At 35.0% G+C, this 22617-nt stretch overlaps 1 protein-coding gene across 1 annotated transcript in view; it reads left to right on the forward strand.

Annotated features, from left to right (window-relative positions):
• LOC132552673 (protein kinase C-binding protein NELL1-like) overlaps positions 1 to 22617 on the forward strand; it is an 82932-nt gene that overhangs the window by 48838 nt on the left and 11477 nt on the right. The window contains exons 4-12 of the mRNA XM_060216863.1: positions 4982 to 5252; positions 12283 to 12355; positions 13400 to 13482; positions 14403 to 14534; positions 14803 to 14896; positions 16928 to 17007; positions 18659 to 18770; positions 19040 to 19159; positions 19330 to 19467. Coding sequence (XP_060072846.1) covers positions 4982 to 5252; positions 12283 to 12355; positions 13400 to 13482; positions 14403 to 14534; positions 14803 to 14896; positions 16928 to 17007; positions 18659 to 18770; positions 19040 to 19159; positions 19330 to 19467 — 1103 coding nt within the window. The remainder of the gene's footprint in view (positions 1 to 4981; positions 5253 to 12282; positions 12356 to 13399; positions 13483 to 14402; positions 14535 to 14802; positions 14897 to 16927; positions 17008 to 18658; positions 18771 to 19039; positions 19160 to 19329; positions 19468 to 22617) is intronic.

A 22617-nucleotide genomic window follows, 5' to 3' on the forward strand; every position in this document is an offset into this window, starting at 1 on the left:
TAAATTTCGATTTACATAAAATAGATTCAAAATGTGAGCGCTGTGAAATGAATATTTCTATCATATTAAAATGGCATAACATCTTGTCAAGTCTTATCAATGAATGCAATAAATAATTACCAGTGTAGGTAAAGGATAACACTACGCATGCCATCTCACGGACTATCTCCTGACAATGTATGTAGGTGGTTTACATACGTGCATACCTTTCTAGTGTAACAAGGTAAGCTCTTTAGGGCCGGCCTTCATCCGGAAATAAGATGATGGACAATCACAAATACATCTGGGTTATATTCATTCTCGGGATTCAATGAGTTGACGTTGTGTTATTTGGTTCTGAATTAATACACTTCGAAACCAAAATACGGATATATATTGCATTTGAAATAATCTGAGCCATATCACTTATATTCCGCGTTTCTAAGCCTAACTGGAACCTCCTGTAGTATGGGAGGTCAAGGATTTAAGTCGCCAGATTAACACTTCGGCGATCGATGTTTGATTGGCTCATGCAGTTTTAACACTCGGAAAACGATCAAATATGTTTCCTAGAGTGCACACACCTTAGATTGACAAGGTCGGGAACAAAGTGCATTTCCTCCTTCTAAGGCCTCTCACATCCATGGCTATCTCTATGAATGTCAAGGCCAGACTGACTTTTATGATGGTAAAAATATGCCAACCAGTATTTCTCCACCTAATTGCTGGAAAGTCAAGGCCACAAATCGGTATATAGACCAAGGACACATATCCATACAAGAACAGATTATGGTCCAGAATCAAAAATAGCTCGACTTAACACAAGAGTTTTACCCGAGCCAAATACCACAACCACTGTTCATTGTGACCTGGCCTCAATGATGGTCAGTGGTTTGTATCTGTACTTTTTCGGCAGCTGAAATATCCATCGGCATCACGTTAGGCGGTAAGGTGTTAATATGACCTGTGTAAAACATTGATCTCTTGCTTTATTGGAACAAATTGTCCCACTCTCTTGACTGAAACAATTTTTTTTTATTCTCATACGAAATTGAATGTTTCAAAAGAGGTCGCAAAGACCTTGCGAAGTCCTTAAGATTTTAACTTTAGGATATATTGATGATTACTTGTCTTTGAATAACAAGAAATTTATTGACTACGTCCATCGCTTATATATAAAAAATATAAATGATAAGCCGTTTACCTTGACCTTATCCTACAACAAAATCGACAAAGATAGTTGTATGTTTAGCGTGATAATCTTAATTCCCCTGTTGTGAATTGAATTATTCATTTCTGGATAGCAACATCACTGTATCCCCAACCAACGACAGGGTTGCGACAAGACAGGCTGTAGGATATTTTACAATCGTCATAATTCAATAGGATCTATTCTCTTTTCCTGTGCGATATGACGTTGGACGTAGTTTGAGTATGATAATAGTGTAGACTAGTGCACTGTAGTGTGATGTTCTATAGCAAATAAGTGCGAGGTATTGCTAAAAGCTTGACATGTGTCCGACGTTAAATATCATCGTGTTACGACATTTCAAATAGGATTAAGGACAGGATTTCAAGTTTGAATACTGACACTTACTGTCACTACGGAAAAATATATTTTACAGTTGTACAAAAAGTCATATCGTCTATACAAGTTTCGAAAAACTGTATAAGGCTTGAAGATAGGAATTAATGAGGCGATAGCTGCTTATAAACCTCAGATCCAGCTATGTTTTACAGTTTCATGTTAAATTGGGAGATAAGAAGATATGTATAACATATATTATTGAGCTTTCCTCTAATAAAGTATAAGGAGTCGACGTCAAACGGTTTCTCAAGAGATCAGCTACTGTTCCTTATATAATATCGCTACATCGCTGAAAAAAGAATCAATCAAATCTCGGAATAAAAAGCCGAGGTAATTGGATAAGTGTGAACTACACAGGAAATACGGTGGAAACATTTCAAATATGAATGAAAAGTCATTAGCACGCGAAAGCCATCTAAGATATTTCTAGAGCCCATTTACAGCCCACTTAAGATTATTTAACTTTGCAGTGCCAAAATTTTATCCCAATTGAAATCAAACATATATAACTTAATACATAAAACGGTAATAAGACGCGTATCATACAGCTCTGCAAGGCTATTTCTGTCGGGACAAACTCCACTATATCTCTTTTACAAAATGACATGGCGAAGTCTATGATGCGTTGGGAAGGGTTAAAAGTAGAGGTCTTATCAGTTCTGTTTGATAGACACTATGTATATGTATACGAGATATGGGAGCAAACGGAAAATAAACAAGGCCCATGAAGTGGATTTTAAACAGTTTTGATGTTTGGAAATGTTAAAATGTCGTCAACTTAGGAGGTCGCTTCTAGGAGGGAAGTAACATATTTTCTTTCATTTTCGATACAAAATTGTAATGAATGTTTTATCGGCGTGTTGAAAATGAAATTAATCGGATATGATGTATGGTGAATACAAATACAAAATGCTAGATACGCAAGAATAAAATTCGTAGTCAAAGGCGATACGATATTAATGCTAAACAAAGAGAATCCCTTTATATCTCTCTCGTTAGCAGCTACATGTAGGCGTCCCAGTAACAGGGGCATTAGATGCCGGTCATCAAGGAAACATCTTCTGGAAAGATAGACGGTAGGAACGGAAAGATACGATGGACTTATCTCCCTTATATCATAATGTAGTAGTGGGAGACACAAAATAAAATTTCAAAAGTGTTCTTATCGGGATTTGTGTACTGAAAAGAATGAAGTTTCCCGATTACCTCCTACTATCCTGTATGTTGTACCTAATTGTGTTCATTGCCATTGTCATTATTCAAGGACCTGTGACGTTAAACTTTATATTGCTGACAACCTTTAACTAAGCAAGTAAGACGGCAATCTGCTCATACGTGAAACTCCCAATGAAAACCCGGCTAACTATTATGCCAAAAGTATTTTAAGGGGAATATTTGTTGATCTTTCACACGCTGTAATAGCGGCACTGCAACACCTAATATTTTAAGCAAGGAATGGGGAAATCAACATTATTTATATGTATATATAAGACGACGTTTTCTTCCTTACATCATTAATAAATGATGCAACGATTTTCAGAAAGCATTTATTACATAATCATGAATGGTCGTACTTGTTGACACACATGGATAATGAATAAAAATGTAAACATCAGATGACTAAGATCAATAAATGGAAACTACGATTACAAAATTTGAGTAGAACTCAATAATTATTTCTCTGTATAGGACTCCAATTATACCTGTTTACTGCATCGCGAACGCAAATTATTCTTTAAAAAAATATTAAGGTTTCTGTTACGTAATATTTCTCAAATATTCGGGAAATTAAAACGTAATGGCAAGCTGGCAGCCCAAAATAAAATAATTAATGTCCTGACATTCATTGATCGAGGAATGGGGGAAAAACAAACAAATGCAATCAAGAGTTCAAGTTGAGAACGTGAATCATTGAAAACGTTTAGTCATTTTTATCAATACAGCTGAAGCAAACCTGTTCGGTAATGATTTTCATCATGCGATAGCTTTAGTGATAGAACGAAATACTTCTAAATGATGTAGAAATAAAATAATCATATTTCCTCACTATCTAACGATAAACATGTATTCTAAGATAATTTTATGCATAAAACTTCCCGTTTTTTCTCCTTGAAATGAGGTTTGTATATCAGTGCCGTTCGTGCGTGCGTCGATTTTGTCCGTCCGCAGGGAAAAACCAAAAGTGTTGGCTCATTATACTCCATGTTAATTTTTTGTGGTCAACAAACACTCAAGAAATAGGAGGAAACATATCAAATGCGTGTATATTCCTTCCATGCGAGGTAAAGATATGGTATTTATTCTGTTTGAATTTTAGAAACATCTGTCAAATTAGGAGTAACAATGGTCACAGTTGACCTATTTTATAAATCCAAGGCTTCACTACAATATATCTTGTGGATTTGCCATGCGTATTCGATTAGGTATGATATCATTGAAAAGTTATGTTTTACATTTAATTAGATTCTGTGGTCATCGCTCAAGGTTAAAGGGTCGAATATCACACTTGACCACTTCAAGCAAGGAGTTAAAGATGGCATCGCATGACCTTTACCTGAGAGGATAAAGACATGTATATGTACACCCACTGACCTTATCATTTTTTAATCATGCAGCTATGGTATATTAAATTAAGAATTCGGGAACACCATCCTCTACAGCCAAGTTGCCATCTTCTTGTGTTTCTTTCATGTTTTTTAAAACTGTAATAAGTTTGTGCAAAAAGATTTCTGCTGTATATATTATTTCCGTTGGTAGGTTAATATTTGATACAATATAATTCGGAGGTTTTATCTTTATTCAAATAATGGATTTTTGCCATATCCTGAAAGGATATCTAGAATAAATAATGATATATTGAAGTAAAGAAACAGTATGAAGCAACTAGTCAAGGCGAAAATCAGATTCAGTATAATTTGCGAAGATCCTGAGATAATAGTAGTTGTCGACAAAGAGACGGACGTACTTCCACAGCGTTTTTCTTTTCCATTAGTCTGCCGATGAGGTCTTGTGAAATTAACACGTATCTTGAAGCGAACATTCTACAATGTATCAAAACTTGTCCATGAGTACCTGGTTCTATGTACAACTTAGTGATATAAAAAGATAAAAAAGCATTTTCGAGAACATTATAGACGTTGTCACCTCAGTTAGTTTAGTTTTTTGTATGCTGGAAATGATACAGTGATGTATTCGGAATGATTTTTTTTATTATTAGGTAAAACAGAATCATTGCTTCAGATATTAAGAACATTTTACCATTTAATTGTATTGAACCCGTTCATTTTGCGCGTTACAAGTAATTGTTATGAATCCTGAAATATATCGATTGTTATTGCTACTGAGTGTTGATAGATTAAAATATTTCTTTTTTGAAATATTTTATATTTTAAGTGATCATCTTGTTATTTTCAGATTTTTAGAGATAGAGAGCAGTGGACGGAGGGATGAAATCCGTTTCCATTACACTCATGACCAACAAACACTCGTTGAAACATTCCCATACCGACTTGCCGACAACCAGTGGCATAAACTTGCACTTTCTTTGTCGGGGACTCATGTCAAATTATTTGTGGACTGCAATAGAATATACGAAAGAGTGATAAAAACTGTGGACAGGAGATCTACGGCAGGGACGTTAAAACTTTATGTTGGCCAAAGGAATGGTCAACATGCACTGTTTAGGGTAGGTATTTCAGCGCGATGGTTGGCTATGGAATTTACTCATTTATGTTTTAAGAACACTTAAAAAGTGGAAAATATCTTTTTTATTTCTTTCCATATTTGAGTGAGAGCAATACTCTTGGCGTACAATGTTTAATTATTATAGTGTACATCATGGTAAACTGTTGAAGCTGTCAATGAGAGCATGGTATATAACTAGTACCAATTTGTATGCTCATTGCGTCATTGCGACAACAATGATGTATTGAAATATTGTCTTTGAAGCTTTAAGATTGTTATAATTGAAACTAATTATCCTTTTGTGACAGCCTGTTATAAGCTCTTAGAAGGTCAAAATTGGATATCGTTCGGTTTTATTTTTCTCTATTGTTTCCTGGTCCATTTTACCGCTGATGATTCATGGTTAGAACTAAAATCTGTACGATTCTGTTGCATTCATTAATTTCATCCACTTTGAAAAAATCAATTGCTTATTAATTTCTCCGTTTGTTTCTACCGTGAATGGAATTCGATGCAGGAGTTTGGGTGTCATACAGGTACAAAACCTAGGTACAGTTGAATTAAGTCGCCATTGAGAAAAGATTTCTGAAAATATAGAAAAATAAAATAAATTCACTGTTTGATAACATCGTAATTCAGTACTCTCGTGCTGATTGTCATTAGATAGTTAAAAATAATTGGACGGCAGCTTTAGTAATTTGGTTTTCTAACAAACTCAAAACATATTATTTGCCTCGGTTAAGTCACCAATGAGGGATCAAAGACTAGTACTAGTCTAGTCATTAACATACGGGATGATACAAAAAGAAGATGAAGAGGCATTTTATGTTCGAGACAAGAAAATTGATATCATAAGATACGTAAAATCACAAAGCAAAGGCGTCTGGTTCACACATTACACTAAACCTTAGAAAAATAAACTGAAGTAAAAATAGAATGTAATTTTTTGTATCGCGGATGAAGATAGTTCTTTTAAGTGTTGTATCTGTATTTGTAATATATGTTGGCATTAGACCCATTCATCACAATGCTGTGTAATACATATAATGCTATCTTATTATCGTTAGTGGATTTAACGATCTTTTCTTTCTCACATTGTATCCGACCTGCCACACATGAATATCTTCACATCAATTTTTCCGAATTATGAAAATACAGTCTTCTGGTACAGAATTTAATTGGTATCAGTAGTTATGTTTGTGTGACTTAGACTACTACACATAAAGACTTTGTTGCCACTTTTTCTTCCTTTGTATCATGTTGAAAGTCATGCATGACCTATAATTATTATTTTCGAACAGCAGCATTTTGTTCTTCTTAACATGATGTCGTTTGGGTGCCCGTTACAAAAAAAACCGGTTTATTTATGACACCTGTTAAAACGAGAAAATAAAACATACATAGAAATGTATTGGATGTCTGAGAATACACTGGTCCTTTCATCTAAGCATTGCCGACATGTTTGGTACCTCATAAAGTCGAGGTCGGCCTGCGGTTGGGCATTGTTTGCACTCACAGACGGCCGAGTGACATGCCAGCTCATGAGGCTATACCAGAAACGTTCACTTGAATCGCCCTTCCGTATGATGCTGACGCCATTTTCTTACCCGCCGTGCATACTACACTGATGCGAAGTGGCATTGTGATCGGCGTGGTGCTGGAGCGCCGGGGGAGGGAGCAGGTCACACACAGAGTGGTGCTATTCTGACTGTCATTCACGTGTTTACACGTGTATTACCCTTTGTATCTTTATTAACTGGCAACACATACTACAACACCTGACATAAATACTAACTTTCGTTAAGTATAAGACTCCTGTAAAACGTATGTGTAGCAGATTTTTTTATATATCAAATACTGGTGGGAAAAAATTAAGTTTATTTGTTATGATAATGAGTTTTGTTTAATCTTTATTTACACGTTATTTGCATTTATTCTGTAGATCCGAATTTGCAATGGTATATTACTTAAGAGATATTTTCAGAATTTTATATAAAAAATACTGTTGCACATTAAAGCCTCCATTGTCCATGTCGTACAGTGTTGTAGGATTCGAGTTAATTTCCTTTCTTTGTGTGATAATGCTAAAATATAAAATGGCATAATAGTTTTAAACGCATTTCTAGTTACTTGTATGTAGAAACTATTGTCATACGGACAGTAAATTTATAATATGAAGAGAAAGCAAAGATATTTTCAACAATGTATATTTTTGTGTAATACATTACATCCTGGAACCAATAATGGTCCGGGACAGCCTTTGCCTAACGATTCAGGAATCCGTGTCGGATACCTTGTAAAAAGAATAGAATAATATCCCCTGCGAAGAATCGTCCGAGTTATTGAGGACGCCTGCTGGCTCTACACTTGGAAACAGTAAACACACAAAATGAATAATTGACTCGCTACGAAATATTTGGTTTGAAGAATGGATTTGTTCTGAGGACAGACAGACCATGACAGTCAGACATCTACACGCCTTCATCATGTAATCAATCATGACCCTTAATACGAAACAGGAAGAGAAGCTGTGATTCTAATATATAAAACACTCTCCGGATTTTTATTTCCATTTTCCTACTTTCTGGGTTTTTAACGTTAATGTTTAAGTTTTCATTAAATATCAGCGTTGCAGCAAACAGAACCTTGCATTTTGTCTGCAAGGCTGTCATTTATTACGATTATAAATGCCATAATAGACTAATCAATGTCTACATATTTTAATATATTTTACGTTACATTACATACATTCGTTAAGGTATAAAACAGTGTAGTTAAATGTCGATTTATTTTTGTTGGTAAAATGTTACACGGATTAATGAGTTTATGTTTGTATAAAACGTCAGAAATAAAAGAGAAACAATTTGTCTCTTGAGTACTGTATGGAACCCTTAAATAACGAATGAGAACCATGGAAAATGCATACAATGGAGATTACATATAAGTAAGGCATTTCAATACAAGAATCACAAAACTATTTTTATTTTGGTCGGGATTGCTGTAATGGTCTTTCCGACATCTCTCCTTTTTATCAGTGGGCTTGCGATGAATACTGCGTGGAGACCTCACACCAATTTTGATACAGGCGCCAGATTCTAATTTGACATAACAACACTGATTTTCAAGAATGGTGAAATAAAGGTTTCTGTATTAAGACAAGTAATACATCTTTTCGCATGCATTTAATACACGAACTGTTACATAACACTTATGTAAACATGATCAATCCGACTTCCTCTATTCCATTAGATTTCTATCTTAACTATGATTTTAAATTTCCGGATAATCAAATGCTATGATGATAATATCTATAACTGGTTCCCCCACATTTAGTGCGCCACACATTGTGTTGCAGACAAAACATGTACGTGGGTGTCGGTCTGCGCGTGATACGAGGACTAATTGTACGCCCAGCAATCAAACGAGCAGGGTCCCTTATCTTTTCTATATAAATATATCAAACTATTCACGTAGTATACCTTACGTTCAATGATAACGAGGAAAGACGGTTCCGATGCTGTTTGCATCTTGCGTTTATCTCGCGCATATTGTGCGCCCACAAAAATTAAAAAAAAGTTTTGAGCTTCCAAAATTTGTTCCTATTTAATTCTTTTCTCCGCTTTGTTTGATTGAATATATATGATGTTCCTCACATCATTGACTTGCTTGAAATTGTAAAAATGTTTGCAATTAAAAAGAACTCCACAACTTGAAACACTATACTATACTCATTATGCATGTATGGTCAATCCCTATTGCCATTAGCGTTGCCAACGCCTAATTTAGTAGTAATGACTCGATAGACAACCCTGATGATTACTTCACCAGATAGGATCAATTCTTTGTTCCATTGTCATTTTGGTGAGACCTGGCATCAGGTGTGTATCAGTCAGCGGATGCGGATCACACGGATAGTTTAACTTTAAGTTCTGTGTAGCATGTACCATAGCAATACCTGTCTTAACAAGAATACTTTTGGCCACGTTTCCTACTTTGTATCTCTGTATGAATTATTGCCTTTATCGTTTCCTCTCTGGTACAAAAACGATCAAGATCACATGGCTGAGGTAGCTTCCTCAGCAGTATAGGAGAGATCTTGTTGATCAAACAAATATGTATGAAAATGATCATAAAATATCTAATTTATAAAGAAGGGTTATTTAATCTTCGATAGTAGCATTGAGAAGGAAGATAAAGTAAAGGTGAAAATACCATATTCAGAAATTCATTGAAATCTTATGTAGAAGGACATGTACCGAATATACTGGTTCAGCGGTGGTAAAAGAGGTCTGAATGTATAGGTAATGGTTTGCCCATTGCTATTGTAGCGGTAAACTCGGAGTTCGTTGGGGGTGTCTTAAGTTGATAGGAGTACATCAACGATCTGACAGAGGTTTATTGATGGGCACCGACATCAAACGTTGGTCGGAAACCCGATTCTAACATTGTTTATTTCCATCGTTTTACCCCTAGGTAACACTCTTCCCGTTGGATACAAGTCTGATGCCTGGCTGTTTTGGTATCTGATCAACTTGTTTGTTCAAACCGTCGATAATATTTCTCCAGGATTAACATTGATTATGTATTTGCGACGACACAATCTGTCTATAGTCAAATTAAATTTTTCTTGTTTTTCTTTCTTAATAAATTCAGTCCTGTGTAATTGTCTTTAGATGTTTCATTTAAAAACGATGCTATGGAAACTACCAATGCTTGCCAAACGTAGAATACGTTTAACCAACTACTGTTTGCCAAGAGAGGTTTGATAAAGAAACATGTTCTTTTACACTGATTTGTTTGAAAGACACCTGTAATCTGTTTTGAAAAGAGTATGTAAGCTCAGTATCAACGGCAGAATCAGTCAGAGAAAACACCCTCTTGTCGTCGCGTGCTCTCACGTGCATTCATGCTCTAATGGAGGAGTATGTAAAGCTTGAGTTAATCTCTATAACTTAGATAATGCTGTTTCTAATTCTAAAATTATGTCATACCCCGTCAACACCCACACTTAGCACTACTAGTAAGTAATGAAAGAAGAGGCATTCCAAATTCCAATTTTCTCATCCACTTGTGTTTATTGGAGTTGAAGCACGTGATGTGTTGTAAATAGGACAACGCATCCCTGCCGATCTATATCTCTTCTGTCTTCTCATATAAATGTAGAGTTTTAAGCCATTTTAATGCCAATCAGTGACGGTCGCTATCCACTTCCGTTACCAAAAATGTGCACCTGTTGACCTCCATTGTCAATCTTTTGAGTGCAGCTTTGTAGGTCTTACTTTGACTCTAATGGCTGTCACTCGAGAAATGCCAATAAATGTGTTTAGTTAATAACAGTATTGAGTTTTGCGTATGCTCAAGATATTTGGAACCCTTTATCTGAAAAGGCTATTTGTTTCTATGCCGTGAATTTTAACCATCATAAAGGAAATAGATGGTGTTTGTTAAAACCTATCCTACCTAAGCTTTATCATTTGTCTCGAAAGCTGGAATTAAGAAATACGATAATTCGCTTTTCTTGTTATGACGTTTTTTGGCAAACACAGTATGCTACTTTCAAAACAGATTAAATAACGTTGTGCACTGTGTTAGTGAGCTCGACCTTTATAATGTATACCCTCAGGTGTGCTAGCCTGTCAATCATTCTAGATCCTCGGATGGGTTCTCAGGGAGCGGTTCATGCATCAATCACCGCAAAGATGTTGCGTGTTTGATTTTATAGACAGAGAGCGATGTACGAGATGATTAAGGCACCTTCTGTCGTATCATCACCGTCATCACCATCACCATCTTTTAACGGGTATATGTTTTGTTTCTGACAAACATTTTCACAAGTTATAACCATTTTCTTTTAAGGTGTAACATCATATTCCCACGTTCCTATCTGCTCTGTAGGTATCGTTATAGAAAGAAACATAAGCCTTTAACGATTTTGGCAAACATGCAATTCTCTTGTTTACATGAGAGAAAAGTTAAATTGCCTTGATTATATAACTATGTTGTTTATCAGCTATCACTAATCATTTATATAAATTAAGTAATTATTAGATAATCTCGTGATATGTTATTATCCCAATCAGTCCAACCTGTTTCGCATAGTCAAATATTGTTACCCTACTCAAGTAAGATTTGTTGTTGCAATATTGACATTCAGTGCAATATATGTTGTACTATAAGATATAGGCATTGATCTCTAGCTGATTCACAACCTCCCTTATCTGGGAAGAAAGTAGATTACACATGGAGGCTTTTATTTGCGAGTGTTTAAGGGACTGCCTCTTGTCTCTATGATATTCATTATAAGAAATGCTGTTGAATTTTTTATCTCTGGTGTATTTTTAAGTATTTGACTGAGAGATAAACTGGAAGAGATATTGATTTCAGTTCATTACAAAACACTGATCTGATAGCCAATCAAGTGAATTAAGTGAGCGTCTTTCCACTACTCGATCGAGTTGCACGTCATTGTTGTTATTGGAATGAATGAACAAGGTCCCAATGATTATTTTGCATTGTTTTCAAGTATGCTACATTACTATAATTGACAGATGGTAATCTTCACTTGATAACCCGGTTAATAAAAATGTTCAGCGGACAATAACCATGACAGTAATGGTATATATCACACCTTGAAGTAAAAGATTAATTGATTGCATTCAGTGCATTTTATTTTGTTTCTTGATGCCTTAACATAAGTCATCATTACTATACTGATAACATAACACAAACTGACAGCAATCTGACAAAATACTAGGTTTAACTTATTATGAAATGGAACAGGATCATTCACGAAACGCCTCTATATAGATGTCAGGGGACGACAATTCCTTTATGTTGTATCAATTAATGTGATGTATCTAATAATGTCAATTTTCATGGGTTTTTTTTAGTTTTAGCTCGGAAGAACTCGGTCGTTGAAGTCAGTAAAGCACCAGATTAAATGCGTCAGCAGTTAGAAAAACTTGTTCTTGTTTGCTGATTCATCCATTGTTGTCGTATAACTTATCATGCCTTTTCTCACCCTTTTGCAGGGGGCTTTGCAAGATGTAAAAATAGTAACACAGGCACACGGTTATCTGTTACAATGTCCACAACAAGATACTGGTACGTATTGTTTTCTGCCTCCAAATTAAATGTTTTAGATAAGCACATACCATTCGACCACCTTGTGGACATGTTCAGCGCATATGGCTAGCAAAGGTTTCACGTTTTCGAAACTAGTACTACAGTGATGTTGAAATATTTAATTTAAAAATGTTTTAATGAGCTTGTTGAAACCTTCCACTATTTTCTGTTTTCTGTGTCAAACGTCCTTAAATAATTCTGTAAAAAGAAGTAAAATATATATCAGGGAATTTTCCAACCTCATAATTGATTGACTAATTGTGATAATATTCGAATCCTTGAAAAAAGGGGAAACGGTTTATTTGGAAGGGTTTGCTTGCACTTGTGAACTTGAACATAGAATTCTTCGATAGTTAATACACAACGTATTCAAAAGTGCGTTTTATGGTAATGTAGCCCATCTGGATGACCGCATGGTGCAATTGCGTTAGTCTTTTACTCTCTCTATTACAAAATTCTTATCAGAAAAAATATATTGTCTTATTTTTTTAAACCAAATTTGAAATCCAGACAACATTATGCCCTTTAAATGCAGTGTGAATCAGGACATATTTAGCTATTGAATTTATGCATTATATTTAATCATTCCATAAAAGTTTCGCATTGACAAATGTATTGCCAATTAGGTGTGGAATGTTATACAGGATATTTGGGTCACACTACCAGATTACCCTCGCATACTCCTGGCAGGTTGAGAAATATATATAATACTTTGGAAAACAAGATACATCGTCGAATTTTAACCAACCTTGACGTTATAGTGTTTGTAGATTACGTTTGGAAAAACATTAAAAGTAGTATAGAACATCACGCCCAAAGCAAGTTTGGGTCAATTTAGAATCAATCTGCTAGTAATGGGTTTCACAAGTGTTATAAAACGCAGATACTTGCAGAAACCAAATTGATTAAATAGCAATAAAAAAATCAACAAATTTCATATAACGCTTACAGAGAAAAATCGAGATAATTGGATTTGAGAATTTAATGTTTTAAAGTGATTAACGTTTGCTCGTGCTCTTTCAGCTTGTCCTACATGTGCACAGTATCAAGCGCTTGAACAGCAAGTCAAAAATATGTATTCCTTGTACCAAAATCTATCCCTGAAGGTAAGTGCTAGGTTTTGTAATAGTGTAACCATTTTCAAAGGATGAAACCCAAATCTTATTAGTTTCTCAACTTCTTACTGGGGACAGTGCCAGCAACTTCAGTTTGGCCTTAATTTCCTTAAGTATACGACTTCATCTCTGTTCCTGAGCAGTACATCTTTTATTGCCGATATAGCAAGTCCCTGTTTCAGCTTAAGATTCAAGAACCGTCTAGTTATCCCATTACAATAACATCATTTATATGTGTGTGTGGTACGGGAGTGATATGCTCTAGAACGGGACTAAATCAGAATTGCTATTTGCTGAAATTTTATTGATGGAAAATATTATGGAATTCAATTTTTTAAGAACAAAATATTTAAAGAAAACACTACGAAAACGTTCTAAATATTGTTAACAGCAAAATGGGCGTGTTTCACTCAAACGTTCATGAAACGATGTATTCCTATGTTAATACAAGATTATATTGATGTGAGCACAGAAACGTAAGGCAGTTTTTTATCAGTACGTTTGTTGATGTAAACTGCATCATATTTGACAATCGTAGACCTTCCAAGGGAATGTTTAAAACGATGAAAGAGATTTCATAAATATTTCACGTCCAAGTATATGGGTTCCACACATTTCTCTCTGACAATGATTTGTGACATTATTGTATGGGGTCTACTCGAACTATTTGGCAATATTCGCCTATTAAAATGTTTATTATAGTCTGGGAAATTTCTTTTGGTGAAAATATGTTGTATCTGTGATGAGATGTTTATGCATTCACATTGACATTGATCTCTCTGTAAAATTAACCATAATTGCCGTCTAGAGTTTATCAATTTTAATTAGTTGACCCAATACATATGATGATATCATTTTCATTGTCAGTCTTTCTCGACAGAGTTATTGTATATCTTATTTGTATTTTCTAGCTTCTGCGGGCAGAAGAGAAAATCTTTGGTTTGGAACAGTGTGAGTGCCTAAAGAGTTGTTCACAGAATGGAACTTTGCGGAAGGAGGGAGAGGTGTGGCAGCTAGACCAATGCACGATGTGTCGGTGTGCGGTAAGCGTTCTCTCTCTCTCTACCTCTCTGTAGGTACTGATGATCAACCCAGTGTAAACTTTTGTGTTTGTTCAATTAAAAGAAACGCATCAAATATTTTACAATTAAGGGATGGGTTAGCATACCTTACACTTACAGACAATTGTATTCCATCGAAGATATTGTTTTTTTTCTCCTTATCGTACATGTCTGTTCTATCTAGGAGTACAGAGAAATGCTACGTTCGTTGTAGACGAGAAATTTGAATAAGTTATTATTATTTTTTTAGAACGGCACTGTCGAATGTCAGAAGGTGGATTGTCCGCCCGTCCAATGTGAGAATCCAGTATATCGAGACGGAGAGTGCTGCCCTGTCTGTCTCAGTGAGTAACTCTAAGTTGACCTTTGTACTTATGTTTCCCTGACGCTACTCATCGTAATATTTCATCTAATGATGCAAATATTTTTTGGTATTTTTTTTTAATTGATGAGATGCAACCAAGAAGTGAATCTTATGAACGAAAAAGAATTTCAAAATGAAAAGGGATGTATTAACATTCTTAAAGTAAACACAAAAATAACGCAAAATATATGTGAGAAACGTCTGTAGTTTTAAAGTGAATTGATGTTTTGATTGTTAGAAACTCTTTACGGGCGGTAATATCCAGACAACTTCTCTGAGTCGATTAGCATTTTAGTCGTTCTTGGCAAAAGCAGATTGTATAATTGTCAGGAAAATCGATAGAGTCCTCCTTGAAGAAGCATTAAACATGAGTTCTGAGAAGTAAAATGATCGGTAACCCTTGTTTTGCATATCTTTGTTGCACATTGCGGTAAAGGATTTGGCACACATGATCCATATCGCATTGGACGTCACCTTCCTTGCCAAGTTTCACTGAATGCCTGTTCCAGTTAGTCTTTAGACGCCATACAGATTATCAGTTGTTGTAACTGAAAGAAATTTTATTTCGATTGATAAAACATAAATTGGTACCTATAGATATTAAAATTAGATGTCTTATTTGTCATTGTTGCTTGAATTCGGTGGGTATCAGCCATTCGCAGTGCTTTTACGAAACCGTTAAAAAATTCCTCCATTTCAAATTGGAGTGATAGGTGTTACTTCTGATGCTTTGGATACGTTTTGCATCGTTTTAGCAATCTTAGGCATATATTCTAAAATTCGGTATAGGAAATATCTTAATGTTAGAATTGTAATCCAAATATGTTTTAGTTCGTTAACTGAATGTAGTGTATAACTTGCCAAGGATGCCGAGGTGTTTTATGTTACAGCTGTCGTGTTTTGATTGCAATAAACTTCAGTATCTCCGTTGCCTCTGTTTTAAAATTTTCGTTAAGATTTACCCTTCAGTGTATCATTTGATACTATCAACACAGTCTAAAACGTTATCGAATTAGATTTATCTAAAATTTATATTAACTGAAGATATATCTTATCAATATAAGTAATGATTGCGGTGTCATCTTTACCATGCTCCTATGTCTGAAAAAAATGCAAATTAACATAAATAAAGAACCACTTATTTCTTCAGATCTCTTGTTTGAAAACAGAATGTACTTATATTTGGAAGGCCCAGGTGCCTTAATGATAGGTCTATTATTATCCACAGACACTCTTTCAGTTGCCGCTCTACACAGCGGTTGTAACATCGAGCTTGGCACTGCCTGATTTATTACAAAGTCCATGTGTGTCCTTATATCAAACCCGTAACTGGAAAAATCATATTGCCACTGAAGTCAATAGAAGTAATTTGTAACAGGCTCGTCCTTCATTAAACACCGTAGTGAATCCATATGGTGATAACTTGTCGGTAAAATAGAAGAAAGCTGACTGAGTTGAAGGCTATTGTGAAAAATAGCAATGATAGCTTTAACAAACATGCTGCCATCTTTCCTTAATTCACGTGATCCAAAGTAATTGTCTGTATTGTAGATGAAAATAGCGTAATACAACTGTTTTTTCCTGTGCTTAATTCTTATTCTTTTTTCCACATATCACACTTCGAAACATTTGTTTGAAAATTTAAAAGATGTCTTAGCTGATCATTCCAAAATCACACATTAGAATTATAACTCTCAAAATAAGTTTTAAATTATGTATAGCATAGAAAAACAATGCATTCATAATATCATAAATCTGTCTCGTCCTCGTAGTCAAAACGTCATGGAGGTCATACTGCATTGTACATCTGTTTCATCCTTGTGCGACAAAAATTATAGAATTCATATTGCATAATACATTTGTTTCGTCATTGAAGCACAAACACCACCATATATCTGTATTGTATCCAACGATAGGAACATTGGTATATATTCAGGCATATGAGTGAACTATTCATTATTTGTAAAATTAACCAACTTTCGTTATCTTATTTAAACTTTTACCGTTTCAGCAAACTGTTTCTACAGCGGGAAATATTACGATCATGGTCAGTCCATCACCCCGCGTATGTGTGTAACGTGTACGTGCGATGTAAGTATACTAAGCTGTATAAATCACACATCACTGTGTCATATATTATGTAGATGCTTGGAAACTGTTACTTAGAGACCATAAGTCATCATACTTTCTGGATTTGTCACCTCATATCAAACGATGTGTTTCTGTCCCCCGATTTCTGCATTTTTATTTTAGGCAACCGTCGTGATCAGCCTGTGCTGTCTTACTACAATTATGTATTATTAATGAGTTTATTAACTTTCCATGGGTAAGAATCCATTACCGATACGCCCTAGCTTGTAGGCATCCTTATACAGCTGTATGATATAGTGTGTGTTGAAGTATTTTCATTAAATTTCCTAGATTCTGCCTCACCGGTTATGCAGCATACATTTTACTTTCTTTGTTCACAAGCATTTCTTCTAGAGTACAAACATAGTTGATCACACTTTTGGATATAAGATTTTCACTACCTGGATTCCAAAGCAATTTACGAAAAGTTTCGGCTTTCGTCGATTACTTGCCTGATGTTAATTACCGAAGTCATATGTTAATGAGGAAACATACTGTCTCACTGTCTGTAAATCACGGAGATTATTTCATGTGTTCACTAACATACCGTACCGACATCTTGTAAATAGATTAGTGAGAAGTGCAACTGGCCTCGATATCACTAAAGATAATTCGGATGGTTTTGGGTCCTAACTCAATCAGAGAGTTAATGACGAAATAACATCCAGGAATGTTCATTGACGGCACCTATATGGCTGCTTGAAACTGATTTGCCTAGATTTCCTCGACATTTATCTCACATCATGGTTAATAGCACATAATATGTAGTTCTTCAATAAACTTATATATGGGAATAGCTTGTATTGTCAATCCTAAGTTAGTAATATCGAAGAGGGAGAGGGAAATAAGGTTTACAACAGTACACAAATGCTTTCTACATCGATTTTATCATTGATTTGTTGCGATAAAGAAAACGCATTATATAATTTGCTAATCTTGTATCGTCAAACTATGTTTATCTTTCCGCCACAAAAAATGTTTTATTTTACTTAGACCTTGACCTGTTCCGATCTGGTAATAGGTTGCGCTAAGTAGACTGTTATAGAGTCTCGTTTCTGGTTCAGAATTGACGACTGTATACAATTTTGCTAAATTGATTAAGCACAGACACACGGAGTAAATGTAAAGGAAGCACATTTGTTTGGCTGCGTCCGTGTTCCGTCATAAATTGCGGAATGCTAGTGGTTGCGGAACTCGTAACTTATATCGCCATTATCGTCATTTCGTGAGTGCTTATACAGTCTGTTCCGGTGTTCCTTACAATGAACGAGACACAGAAGTGGAATGGTTGTGGATTTTTAAGATTACGTAACTAGCACCGTAATGCTTTAAGGATATAATCATTAGTCTTACAACAACAAAAAATGTCAATTGTTCATGAAAAATGTTTAAAAAAAGAAAAAAGCGAAGAATGTTTAAAGTGTTGGTATGTATGAAAATTTCCTGAAGTGAAACGCGGTAGGGCCTTGTGATGTTACTGAAGTGCCGTGGGATGGTAATATCCGTCTGTGAAAATTGCGATTTTTCTAGATTCAATCATAAGAACTTATCTTAATTTCATGTATGTAATTATATGAAAGATAAATCCGTATCATGATATTTCTGTTAATAGGATGGACGAATGGCATGTACCAAAGTGGACCCTGAACAAAACTGCGAAGTTTTAGATTGTCCTGTAGAAAAACAATTGCATATCAAAGATGAATGCTGCCCTGTGTGTGAAGGTGAGCACTGAACCCCGCTAGCGTTATTCGAAAGCAATTGATCGTAGGTAAAAATGAACCAAGAGATATTGACGCATCTATACTTATAAAGTAATAAACATATCAACAGTGTCTTCTTCCTCGACAACAAATATCCTGTTAATATATGTGGCAAGTTACACATTAGTCTAAACAAAAGTAAAACTCATTTTGCAATTGCGTTTTTATACTATCTATTGGTATGCTTTGTAAACTTTCATGATTGTGTGATGAATTCTCTTCTCTTTTAGGTACCGACTTCTGCTCCAAGGGCCACGAATGCCATGCAAATGCGGTGTGCGTCAATATGGCTACCCGTTACGGCTGTCAGTGTAAAATTGGTTTCACGGGTGATGGTACCCATTGTGAAGGTAATTAATTTAATGTTAACAGTGAAACATTATATCTATATGGCATTATTTTCTATGTCCGCGTACAAGACTTTATCAGAAAGTAATTGTTATTGACAATGATATAATGTTTCTATCCCTCACTTACATCTATTGTGTATTGTTTATCATGAATGTGTTTGATCTTTCAGATATTGATGAATGTCAAGTCAAAGGTGGAAAGACTGGTCACCATTGTAATGGGAACACAAAATGCGTCAATACCATTGGATCCTACACGTGTAGATGCCCATCAGGCGAAGCTCCGTCAGATCCTTACAAGTGTGAAGGTACCCACACGTCGTCTTCACCAGCAGTCCTCAATTTTTCACACTCATTACTGGCCGTGGCTTTCTTGCTACATCTGTGCCTTATGTATTATCATCTACATATTTCCTAACAATAGCTCTGTCGCCATGTTTCTATGGGGACAATGCCCTGTATTCGTTTGTCACTTTCTTTCAGTCTTTTCCTTTATAGAAAATGTTTCTTGTTAATGTTAAATATGTTGGCGTGTTTATCGTTAGGGTGGGACAAAATTGTTTTAGATTAAATGTCTGTTTGAGCTGGATGTGCCGGTGATGATCTGGTATCTATCTTGCTTGCATAGTTTATATTTATTTGTTTCTCACATTTCATTGGACCACTTTTTGGTTCAACAAACAAAACGTATAATACGTAAAGAAAAATAACGGTTTCTCGTGTAGGTTGCTGTCACGGCTTCACGCTATCGTATACACTGTTAGGCGAATGTTGTAAGCAAGTATCACTACTTGTCTGCAAAATGTTGTCGATTTGAATAAGTATCTCTTATCTTGATTTCTGTTGTGTTGTGATTGTATTACAGTGGCATTGTTCCATTCATCTACTTTCCATTATAATAGTTCGCTTCATTGCGGATTATAAAATATAATATTCCAATTGAAATGAAAATAGAAATATATATATATTGAGTCATTTTTGATAATGTAAGCTATGTCATCGACGTGGTTTAAAAGATATGACAAATGGAAGAGAGCGAGAATGAGATAGAAAACGAGAGAGACGGCGAATGAGAAAGATGGAAAAAAGAATTATTTTAATTGTAAATATTAAATTCGTTGTTGTTAAAATGTTGGTTAGTGTGAACGATTGTTTAGTATAAAGTGATCACGTGACAAATCATGTACCACCAGGATCAAAACTATCATAACGACATGGCAAGAATGATAGAACGAATGATTGTGATAATTGTGATTATTATTATTAATTTCATGTGATAATTCATATATAGTGTAAAAGGAAATATGTCGTTCATTGTTCGGATGTGAAGGAAATGTATATGTATATTTATTTACATGTATAGGTATGGTGCGAGAGAACAATTAACGGTATAGTCATGAAAATTATCAATTGAGAAAATACTTTTTCTACCTCTGGAAAATCGGCTGTAGGTTTTATTACAAAATTGGTTAATAAATCCCATTTCCTACAATCTAAATTGGTGATCGTTGTCTATTAATAGTTATTTGATGAAGGATAACTATACAAAGACAGGGCAGGCAATGACAAATAATTACAAATGACAATTAATTTGTAACTAAAGCACAATTCTAAGACACGTTCATGGACCAGTTAGAAAAGCATTTTAGTGAACATTACGAAATAAAAATAAGTATGCCTGTTCTGTAAGCGTATAGGCAGACACAATGCATCTTCTTTTTTCAGAATATATTATATATCACATTTAACTAATTAGAAATGAGAATTTGAACAGGAGTATCTTATTCAAAATAGAAAAAGACAAATTCGAAAGAAATAGGTAATTGTATGATTGTAAATTATGTTTGCGAACCACGTGACGGTCTAGAAAAGATAGTTTGAGGTGAAGGGACATGCATAGTTCTGCCATTTGGAGAAAATATCACCTACATCAAAGCTCACATCTAAAGTTGCCTCGGAAAATATCTATTTGAATTTTTTAAGTAATAGAGATTCTATGAAAAAATGCATACTTCATAAGGTGTATAATGTGTGTAATAAGTTATGCAAATGTCATATGTAGGAAATTGGATTATTGCTCAATTTACAGTGGATTTTCCAGAGATTATTGGAAAACATATGATAAATTTGATAATTCAAAACATTTCCTATTGTTTTATAAAAGGTGATAAAATCGTCTCCATTTCCGGCTCTGCATGTCGATATTTCATCTTTTTGAAATCTTCAATCAATATTATTCATGAGATATTTTTGACTTCAAAGTAGATTCAGCCCCAGTGGGAAAGGCGGAAACATGACCTCATCACCGTACTGTAGCTATGTAACACATTCCATTCTATAACAAATTTCCTAATTTGAAACAGAAATGCATGAAGACATATAAATGATTGTACCTACATCCACATGCAACACCGTTTTCTTTGAAATAACATGTCTTTGTCTACTTTCTAAACATATACCGATATTTACTATTATGAACATATTGAAATTGCCAAGACTTTATGTTCAAGACAGATTTCAATCATGTAGTGGAAGTGTTGATAACCATCAGTCGTGGTAGGTTCAAAATCTAGGGATGAAAACATAATCTATTAATTAAACAAATGCTTTAAGGGTAGCAAACGTAAACCCGCCAAACACTAGTTTCATTAAGCCCTTGTGTTTTCCAACTCTGTTAACACTTTGATAACACTATTTAATGGAATTCATAATTCATTGTCACTTTTCCAAGCATCACACACTATACAATCGGTCTGACCTTCAGAAGTGTGAAGAAAATCTCAATCGGGGTAATTATTCATTCCACAGGAGGTCGGCATGGTAAAATAGTATAGTATGTTTCACCTTCTTTATCGCCCAACAGGCGTGCACCGTCGGTTCGGAAATCAATTACAAAAACGCCAGACTTTCACATCGATAAATAAAGCCCGGTTTACATCATTACCTACTGCAAGTGACTCTACATGAAAGACATTCCGAATGTTATATAACGATGCAGGCTTGTTCTCACTCTCAGATAACAGGTCTCGGATTTTAATATTATTTCTGGATACCCGACCGGAATCGGTATAATTAAGGAATTAGATGTTAACGGGAACTGATAGGACATGCCTTGCTGGAAAACATTTAATGAAGTTCACCTGTGCTTGAATAAAATAAAATACCCATTAAACTCATCTCGCTTCGTAGCGTATTAGATGTGGTTAGTCTCGTAAAGATTCTGTCGGCACATTTTATATTGGGGTTATAATTGAGCATAGTTGTTTGCTGGCCACGTACATGAAGCTCAAAATTGTGAAATATTTAATTTGGATAGTTGAAGCTTGCTGTGTTATGTTTGTCAGTTCATGGTCTTATGAACATTTTTATTGAGGATAAACTATAATAACAATCATGTAATAAGGGGCTAGGAAGACAAAAAGGATTAATCTATACAGAATCGAAAGCTGTATTTGGTC

This window comes from Ylistrum balloti, unplaced genomic scaffold, assembly GCF_031769215.1.
Source record: "Ylistrum balloti isolate Yb309-2 unplaced genomic scaffold, AGI_CSIRO_Ybal_v1 Utg370266, whole genome shotgun sequence".
NCBI lineage: Eukaryota > Metazoa > Mollusca > Bivalvia > Pectinida > Pectinidae > Ylistrum > Ylistrum balloti.